Source organism: Sphaeramia orbicularis, chromosome 16 (genome assembly GCF_902148855.1).
Source record: "Sphaeramia orbicularis chromosome 16, fSphaOr1.1, whole genome shotgun sequence".
Taxonomy (NCBI): domain Eukaryota; kingdom Metazoa; phylum Chordata; class Actinopteri; order Kurtiformes; family Apogonidae; genus Sphaeramia; species Sphaeramia orbicularis.
In genome coordinates this window covers 31,388,893-31,399,114 of record NC_043972.1, presented here as the reverse complement: position 1 = coordinate 31,399,114, position 10,222 = coordinate 31,388,893, and the positions used below count along the sequence as shown (strand labels likewise).

General features: G+C 39.5%; 1 protein-coding gene across 1 annotated transcript in view; it reads right to left on the bottom strand.

Moving 5' to 3' along the window:
* itga8 (integrin, alpha 8) overlaps positions 1-9,315 on the bottom strand; it is a 55,843-nt gene extending 46,528 nt beyond the window's left edge. Inside the window, exons 1-6 of the mRNA XM_030159231.1 lie at positions 9,051-9,315; positions 8,563-8,693; positions 4,357-4,457; positions 4,088-4,211; positions 1,358-1,419; positions 874-919 (exon numbers count right to left, since the gene is read on the bottom strand). Coding sequence (XP_030015091.1) covers positions 874-919; positions 1,358-1,419; positions 4,088-4,211; positions 4,357-4,457; positions 8,563-8,693; positions 9,051-9,232 — 646 coding nt within the window. The 5' untranslated portion in view covers positions 9,233-9,315. The remainder of the gene's footprint in view (positions 1-873; positions 920-1,357; positions 1,420-4,087; positions 4,212-4,356; positions 4,458-8,562; positions 8,694-9,050) is intronic.
* Between the last annotated feature and the right edge of the window lie 907 nt (positions 9,316-10,222).

Here is a 10,222-nt window from a genome sequence, read left to right as displayed (position 1 = left end):
AGTTCTATAAAAAAACAAACAAACAAAAAAAAAAAACAGCTGATGTGAGTCATGTGTGCAGCCTTAACACTGCCTGTGTTTCATTTTACATTAGGAGAAGTGAAGTGAATTTCAGAGGAGAATGTGACACACACACCTGGGGCTGTGGGAGTAGCAGTGATAACCTTCAACAGCTGAACTCTAGCTGTGTCTACACCTATTAAGACACTTCATCCCTCTGCTTAGACTAGCTCTGCATATTCTACAAGCTGGATGATTTCAGCACTGCTTTTATCAGGCAGCAGATCCATCTCTCTGCTTTTTCTGGTTCTGAATCTCTAACTTACTCCTTCACTTCTCATCTTTCCCTCCTCTCTGCTGCAGCATGGTTCTGTGATCTCCAAACAATCCTCTATCACAGCGCTGTCCTCCCTGTCGGTCCTTAAATTCTCTCCACCTTTACTCCGTCCTTCTGAACCCTGCAGTCTGCCCTTGAGCGTCTTCAATTCTTCAAGCTTTCCATGCCCCTCTGTGCTTTATCACGGGGCAGAGGGGCAGTTCCTCCACACTCCATTACCCCCCGATCAGCTCATTAGAGAGCCCAAACACCCACTTCCTGTTACACTGTTACAGATGGAGAGAGGCATGAAGTAAAGGGGTGAGGTGGGGGAAGGGGGGTGCAAGAAAAAGGCAAAGAAAGAGGAAATAGGACACATTTCTTTCCATCGCGTCTTATACTGGACTGTTATGATGAAACTCGTGTGTCTCAGCATATGTGGGCTGTTCAGTCTGTTAAACTCATCTCACTTCTTTCACTCATTTGAACACCTTTCCAACAATGAAATCATTGCAAAACTGAGCAGATACAGGTTTACACACTGTTGCTGCTGTTACCTTGCCAGTAAAAGCTTCCAGGTCCTCCTACCACCAGCATTCCTTCCTGGAATAGATACAATTAGTTAGGGCTGGTCATTTGACAGAAGATTTGTCACTGACTTTTCTGTGTGTGAGACTGTGTGGAGGTAGAGGGGTACATAACATGAAGGTGGGTGTGTGCGTATATATGATTTCTGCTGCCATGCCTGTTAACATCCTGTGGAGAATGACTGTTTCCTGTACAGGAGGGCAAAGTCGAAGTCTGAGACAGAGGTCGAAGTTCACCTTGACTATACAGTGAAAGAATGTGTACGTGTGCGTGTGTATTTGGTCTATTGTGTTCAGAGGCGATGGGTCACATCAGGAGTGGGGGCTCCTCAAAGGGACAGATGCTCTCTCATCTTCCTTATGTTCATAAATCTCTGATGGGAGGCTTGTGTTTGGAAAAGTATCTGCTTGCACTTTGAATAACATGCAGTCGTTAAATCCACACAGTCTTTACCTTGGTGAAATCCACACTAAATCCAGCCTGGCAGAATCCTTGTCCCTCTGGGTCTGGATCATCTATGAAACAACACAAATCCAAACAAATACTATTAAGAATGTCTTTTAACCCTCAAAGACCTAAACAGCCACCAGCAGCAAAAAGCATCTACTGATGTAAAATATTTAATAACTCTTGAACCACTAATCCTATCAATACATGGAAATAATTCTGGTAAACTGCAGTTTCTCAGCATTTCATCATCAGATATGACCCATATGAATGTTCAGAGGCTCTGTGGTGAACACTGAAACACTGTATGGTTCTGCAACATTGATTCACCAATAAGATCCATGTAGTGGGTAACAGTGGTTGTAGACACTGTTTTCATGTTCAGTTAATGTTACATTTTCCTGAAAAAGTGGTTTTCCCCTCTTTTGATATAACAACCTTTGAATTTACTCTGAGCTTTTATAAACATCTACATAGTCAGTAAATTAACCTTCCTCTTGTATTTATGGTCGGCACATAACCCATTTTAAGTTTTAAATGCATAAATCAACGACATAAAATTTGTTTATTGCATCAAGGCTTTTTGACTTTGTCAGGAACCTCTATTTCAACAAAATAATCCTTTTTTTTTTCACTGAATGATGAAATGCTCTGGTTGAAATTATGACCTTTGTGTTGTTAATGTCGTTTGCATCCCAGTTATAAAAATAAGATTATAAAGCAATAATTAGAGCCAAAACTGAAATCCTAAGTGCACTGTCAGCCAACACAGACAGACAGCTCCTTTCTCAATCACGTGAGCTTTTGGGGATTCTCATTTTGCCTTGTTATCCCGTATACCTGCACAAAAACCAAACAAGCAAAGACAGGCATGTCCACACATGTGAGGTTGATTCAGTATAGAGTTGGTGACTGGAGAGTGCACATGGAGGGGTATACTAACAAAAAAAAGGCCCAGAGGCTCACAGCAAAAATATTAAAACCATTATTTTCATGGATAAGGAAGCCTAACAAGGTAAGCAAGACATGAGAAACAAATTGGATCATAGATAATTGTTTTTAGTGTATTTTACAACTGATTTAAGACATGGACCAAAACCAACCCATTAACATAAGAGATGGTAACAGAAAGTTAACACAAGAGGAAGGTTTAATATTGGAAAATACCTGCTTTCCCCTGAGAAATGCATGGGCCAGCATTATATTAAATGGTGATAAATCACATTGCGTTAAATGGAAAAGCAGACTCATTTGAAAGTTCTCCCAAACATATTTCTGGATCTTTAAGGATTAAACACTAGAATTAATATCTCAATAAAGGTTTCCAGGAGGAATCCATTCAATGAACAGCACAAAAACTTAACAGACAAAATAATTTTTACAACCATACAAAATAAGGATAACTTAGAAAACCTAGAAAGCACTACATAAAATACACTGAGGTGTGTTTCTGTTTAAATGATGGTATGTAACTGTGCATGAACTCACAAAACTAATGTGAACACAATGAATTGCTCCCCATTTCAGAGGCACCCTGAGGTGAAGCTTAATGATGTGGAACGACACACGTGCATTTATAAACAAAGTGTGAGTTATAATATGGATTTAAGGGAAACTGGAGCACAAAAAAATGACTGGAAAGTAAAAAAAAATCTGGGTTAGACCTCTGCTTTGAGAATTGTGAGGAATTATTCCCCCTTGAGAACAATTTACAATGCAATTATTCTTGTCTTGATTAGTCAGTACTGACATAAACAACAAAATACAGATCCTTCCACACTTTGAGTCTAATAGTAGAGGGAATGTGTGGATATAATAAGAGTGAGGGATTCTAATGCAGAGCGGATGATGGAGTGGATGATAAGGCCAGTGTTTGATCTACAGTTTACGATGTGGCACATGATAGCCTCCATTTCTCCTTATCTTACTCTGCTGGTGCCTCGTATCAGTGTTCAGGGTGAGAGAGGGTCGCCGGAGGAGGAAAAAAAAGAAAAAATAGAGACAGAGTGGAGGAAGGGAGGGTGAGACAGGAAAAACTGAATCCTATTTACAGAACTGATGACAGCAAGAAGAGGACCAGAGAGAGAAACAGATAAAGTGTCAGAGAGACAAATGATTTTTCAGTTTCTGTGGCAACTTAAAACATCAAGCAGTGTGATTTAGTAGGCGAGCCAACAAAATCAACTCACAGATTTAAATGTCAGCTAATAAATATAGATTTTCTTGCCCTTACACAGCAATGTCACATGTTTTATCACCAAACTTTGAAATATGTCTTACTGAGACTTTTCAATACTACACAGGTGAACATAAATCTATTTGTGGCATTCAACTGTGATGAATTATACATAAAAACATTAACATTTCATAGGACAGAGTAGAATGAAAAGTGTAGAAGGCTCACTATTTTTGAGAGAAAGGCAGGAATATTCTATACAATTTACTTTACAGTGAAGCAGAGACATTATTTTTATGGTTTGTCATAAAAATCAATGTACTGTAACTTTCACATTGTCATACAATAGTATATCATACTGGTTGTTATGTCATATGAAGACAATATGAAGTCTTAGAGGGGAAATGTTGAAAAAAAAAATATGTATTGTAGTCTAACGTTCATTTTGTGAGATACTTTTTGCAGATGGAATAGTGGAGATGGAAAGAAAAAAGAGAAAACAAAGGAATAAAGGCAGTAAAATGGAGATGAGGCAGGCAGGCAGCAGCAGTGTGACTCACTGGTCCTGCAGGGTGAGTACTCTGCGTAGGCGCTGAAGTTTTGGACAGCCACATAGCAGGTCCCCACAGGATCTTTCTCCCCACTCAGCTTCACTGTCCGCCAGTGGTAAAGAGGAGCACATGCCTACACACAAAACAAACACCAAGGAGAAACGCTCACATACTGACAAATCTGAACACAGTCTACAGGTGGGACGACTTCACCTTACTGGAGGTGATATACGTATCGTGAGGGTCCGCTAATATAATCTGGCATCGTGTCTACTCACCACCACTTTCTCTTTGTGTGTCCTGACTGATGCACCAAACCACTGGTGTGACTTAAACTCCAGAGGCTCCCGGGTGCCATTTACCTTTATCATTCTGTTATCTGAAGAGACAGAAAGGAAGTGGAGAACATAAAAAAACAAGAATGAAAGAGACATTTCATAATGGTGCCAGTAAAAGCTGATATTGACTGTGGCCTGCAGCGCTGCCTGTACGGAAGGAAAGCATTTGTCCTTGATAGGCAACAACAAACAGCAACGTCTTAAACAGGCCTAAAACAAACATCAAAACACCATTTGCCCCCCAGAAACAGACATTTGTCAGGATACTGGAGGTTTTTTTAGTTGAAGCTTTTCCCATAAAATGTAACACTTAAGAGAGTGCCTGCAAGCAGACCCCCCCCCCCCCCCCCCCCTCCATTTTCACACACCATGAGTGTATCCCCACTGACTCTGCAATAAAGTGTCAGATTTGGTGTGTTTGTGTATGTGTGTCTTTGCTTTTTTTTGCAGACGTTCTCCAGTATTTTAAAAGCCAGCTGGTTCACTTTAGAACTATGCAGACCCTTCCTCAATAAACACTTAGTTTTGCAGACAATTCCTGTTTTACATGCAATTTTTTTCTTTGTTTTTGTAAGATTGTTACCCCCTGGGAATGCTCTTTTATTACCGATAATAAAAATCCATCATTATCAAGTTTCCATAAAATGATGAGCTTTAAATAAGCAAAGTAATGAATGGATAGGCCTGAAGATAACGCAATAGATAGACACCAAATCCAGTGGAGCTGATCTAAAGAGAGTCCAACATGTGGATGTGAATATGAATGAGAACATTAACCCATAAAGACCCAAACAGTTACCGCCGACCAAAACCATCTACTGATCTAAACTGTTTAATACCTGTTGATCCACTAATCCTATCAATACATATAAATAATTGGTGTAAAATGCAGTTTGTCATCTTTTCATGGTCATCAGATATGACCCATTTGGATGTTCGGAGGCTTTGTAGTTACCATGGAAACATCGTCATCTTCAACAAAATTGATCCACAGTAAAACCCATGGAGTTGAATCAATGACAGTGGATGGAAACACTTGGTTTATGTTCAGTTAATGATATCTTTGCTGAAAAAGTCACTTTTTCTTCCGTTTTCTTTTGTTTTTGACATAATAACCCTCAAATTTAACTTGAGCTTTAATGAACATCTATATGATCAGTGAATTAAATATAGTGAAATACCTGATTTTCACTGAAAAACGCAAAATACAGAGGATAATATTATAATAAATGATGACAGATCGCTTAAGAAAGGTGAAATCTAGAGAAATATTCATTTGAGAACTGCCACAAAAGTAGCACTGGGTCCGTATGGGTTAATAAGAAAAGGGTAAGCACACTAATTTACAATTCTCTGTCAGTGCTTGCTTCTCTTCTTCATAAAAAAAAAAAAAAAAAAATCATTTTCTGGCAAAAGCAATAATTTAGTAGAGCTACAACCCAGACGACAAGTTAATCCACTTAAATCATGCACATGAATTCCATAAATAATGTGTTGCAATGTATCACCTTTTTAACCCCCATCCTGCCCCCCTACCCTGACTAAACAGGCATGACTTGACACATCTGCCTAATGTCACTGAAGTCATGCTCCCCACAGGTACACACACATAATCAAGCACACGTGAAGCTGACATGTGGATTATAACCAGTACAGTACACACAGATGTTCACCACTCATGCAGATTTTAGGTACAATGCGCATGAGTGTGTATGTGTGTCGTAGTCTGGTTTATACCTGTAATAATGGGTCTGCTGTAATTCTAGAAATACCCACTGTGGCCACTGTCATCAATCACCTTTTGCAAACCCACGCTTTGTAGTGAATAGATACACACACACACACACACACACACACACACACACACACACACACACACACATTTGGTCCGTTATGTTTAGCCCTTTACCCCTAAACCTGAAATTTAGCTTAAAACACTTCACACCAAAACTAAGCCCTTTGTGAGAATAAACCCAAAATTAACTCTTTCAAAGGGACAACCAAGAAAATCATCTTTACTTTGGAGTTTTGCATACCATCATAGCTTGGGTATGATACTGAAGCTGTGGTCGGGTCAGCTGATCAGTAAATTCTCTGCTTTACCACTAGTCGCTCATGAGCTGATCAGCTGACTGGTAACCTATGATAATATTCATACATATCTAACTACTGCTCTGCTCATGCCAGTACGTATTAAAGCTTTTGACAGTGTTTTCTTGAATTATATGCTCTCCAAGTAGAAAACCTGTTGCTGTTAAGAGCCTCTGAGGTATTCTTTATGGAGTTGAGCAACTTCCATAAGTACTGACTTGGGAAAGAAATGTCAAATTTCATGCCACCATTGGCTGAGTGTAAGAATTTGGTGATAAACTAAATAGTCCGAAGCCACATTTCTACCTGTCATCACCAGTCTTTCTACTGTGGAGAATAATACACTGTTGCCCATAAAGTTGGAATCATTTTGTTTTCTCTTTTTATTCCTATTTATACACATCAGTAACACCTTTGACCAGATACAATGATTACATATTGAGTTCCAGTTACACTTTATCTATCAAGAATAAATCATAAGTCACAATCATTTCGTGAGAAGAGGTAAAAATGTATTATTTCAACTTTAAGGGCAACTGTGTAGTTACAAGTAGAAGGTTCTGGCTCAGCTTAGTTACTTCCAAGGTGCATGAAGAAAGAAAAAATAACAGCATGTCAAGAACTCCAGCAGCACTTGTAGAATTGAACAACTTTATTAGAGCTAAAATCAACATGCTCCGGCTAGTGGCCTTCATCGGGGTCAGCTGACATTAGTTATGCTTGTTAGCTACCCTTAACTAGTAAGATTACCCTGTTTCTGTTTTCTGTGAACAGCGGTCAGGGTGCAAACAGGAGTTAACATGTATGTATGGATGTAAGAAATTATGAGGTGAACTTCAGTTAATTAAATTCACTGAAGTCAGTGGAAATGTCAGCATTAGCAGAATATACTGTCTGCAAGAAAACACAACTGTAGGCTGGAGGAGGGAAGCAGGATGATGAGGAAACAGGTGCATCTACAGGAATTATAACCCTGTTTATGAATTAAATATGAAGGTATCAGCTGTAATGTTCAGCAAATACCACCTCTGAAAGCTAAAATATTTGGCAGGTTTATTTTAAGACTCATCGACATCTTTATCAGAGGAATTTAGTTTAACATCAATATCTAAAAATTGTCTTCTGAAATAGATGGGGCCTTATTAACTGTATGTTTCCTGGATGTGTTACTGGATGTGCCCATGCCAGTGCTGAAACTAATCTTATGTTTTTGCAGTTTTCACTTTATTTTTTCCCTTTGTGGTCATGGGATAGATATTAGAAAATCCCCAAAAAATGACCCAAAAATAGCAAGAATGATGGAGAAAAGAGAGAAAGAAAGGGAAGGAGAAAGAGGACAGGGATAAATTTTCAACATCTAATACAAAGCAGACCTCACCCAATCCCCCTTTCTTCCGAAGGGAACTAAATTCCCATGTGCATACAGTTTACCCCCCCTCCCCTCCATTTCTCACTTGTTCTCCCTTTCTTTCTTTCTTTCTTTCTTTCTTTCTTTCTTTCTTTCTTTCTTTCTTTCTTTCTTTCTTTCTTTCTTTCCCTCTCTTTACATCCATCTCTTTCCCTCTTGCACCCACACTCGAGATGGAAAGTGTGCATCACAGACATTAGAGGCACAAACAAAGGCTGATTGGACATTTAACGTTGATGAAAATATATTGGAAACCATAATCAACATGACGGAGCCTTGCACCAGTAAACCCGCCAGCACCTTTTTATTAGATGAAGCTGATGAGACCCATGTGTCTTATCTTACTTTTTTTTTTTTTTTTTTGCAACAGCACATGTGCCAACTTATACACACACACACATCCCAGACACAGAGGTTATGAAACTCTTCCAACACCGAATGCATCAGTTATAGATTTAACAGACCCAGACATAAGTGAAAACTTGTTAAATTTCATGACTTTTTCAATAAAATACTCATAGAAGTGCTACTCTAAAATTAGATATTTATTTCCATGCAATGCACCGGCAGGCCCTGAGGATATTCATTCATCATAAATCTGTTTTGCTCCATAACATAAAAAGTTTAAGAGCTTGCAGGTAACTCACTGGCATTGTCAAATGGTATCTGTCTACAGCTGTCTGGTAGTCCAGGCCAGGGGCAGTAGTAGACGGCCCCTGCCTCCACAATCCCAGGCTGGGAGGTGTTCGCCTTAGGAGCCCCCACCAATACACTGAACCTGGTAGGAAATAAGAAAAACCAAAGTACTTCCAAGACATGCAGGAAAGTGCATGCAATAGGCTACATGGTCTATCCAAACATCTGTGCACAGTCTGGCTCATTCATACATCTCAGTTTCCTCTCTGTTTCATAATTCTGATTAGTTCTGTGTGGAACTGTAATCTGAGTAGTCCATGCTTCTTCTGGCTCATGCCATGCAGTACAAACACAGACATGATGACTGATTAAATTAAATATTCTATTCACCTCATAAGATTTCACTTTTATTGACTGTTATTAAAAGTTCAGATACAGAGAGAGTTTAGATTTGAACTCAAACTGATGAAACAACTTCAGTAAAGATGTTGTTACTCACGTGTTGCTGTCGGAGTTGGCTTGATAGAAGTCCACAGAATAACCGAAATAACTTCCATCGGGTCCTCTGTAAACAGTGGGATGCTCTGAGTATAAATTAAAACTCCAGACTCCAGATAGCGCCGATAACACCCCGAGAATAAACATCCCAGAGGAGGACGCACGGTCCCATACGCGCTCCATCCCGGAGTAAAGCCAGCTGCGCACTATTCCAAAAAAAAAATGAGGGGGACAGAAAGAGAGGGAGAGGGAAGGAGAGAGAGAGAGGGAGAAAAAAAAAAAAAAAAAAAAAAAAAAAAGAGAGAGAGGTCCTCCCCCGGGCAGGTGAGGTAGGTTTATCCGAGCTCAAGTCCACCGGGTCCCTGTCACTGGTTCTGTGCGCTCTAACCCCCCAGAAAAAACAGCCTCCTGACACCCTGAAAGCACCACCAGGTCTGTTTAGACCTTCAGCTACAAGACTATACAGCCGCGCCCCCGCCCTCTCCACAAAACTTTACCCCCTAGACACACACATTCACAGACACACACACACACACACATACACAAGAAGGCGCAGAGTAGACCACATCTGAGCGCGCAACGGGACAGGCGCGTCACCGCTCCATTTATGGCACACACAAGTTTTTCTTATTTAAACACTAAATACATTTTAGTAAGATTTACAACCAGCATATCCATAGAAATGTAAAGATTTATAGTTAATAAATTACCTCTAAACACCTTAAATAAATCATTTGAATCTTTTGTACTATGGCTTGAACTATACACTTAAAGAGCGTCGATTTCTTCCGTGGAGAATAATGACTTGTAATTATGTCAGTAATTATTATGTCGCTTTACAGCACAAATCTCTTGAGCTGTGCAAGTTTAGGTAGTATTTTGGCCAGCTCACCGTTTCACTCAACACTAGGCGATTTCCCCCTTAAACCTCCGAGGTAACATACTTCGTTCCTGCTGAAAAATAATATCCTGCACTGAAAAACCATTTAAGAAAAAAAAAAAAAAAAAAAAAAATGACAACCCAGATGAGGCTGGTAGTATATTTAGCTCAGCAGACCTAGGAGCATTTCCAAAACAAAATATCAATAGTGTGCGCACACATGGGACAGAATGATAGATGGATGTTGCGTTCACGTTCATACAAACACCTAATCTAATGTTTATCAGAACAGG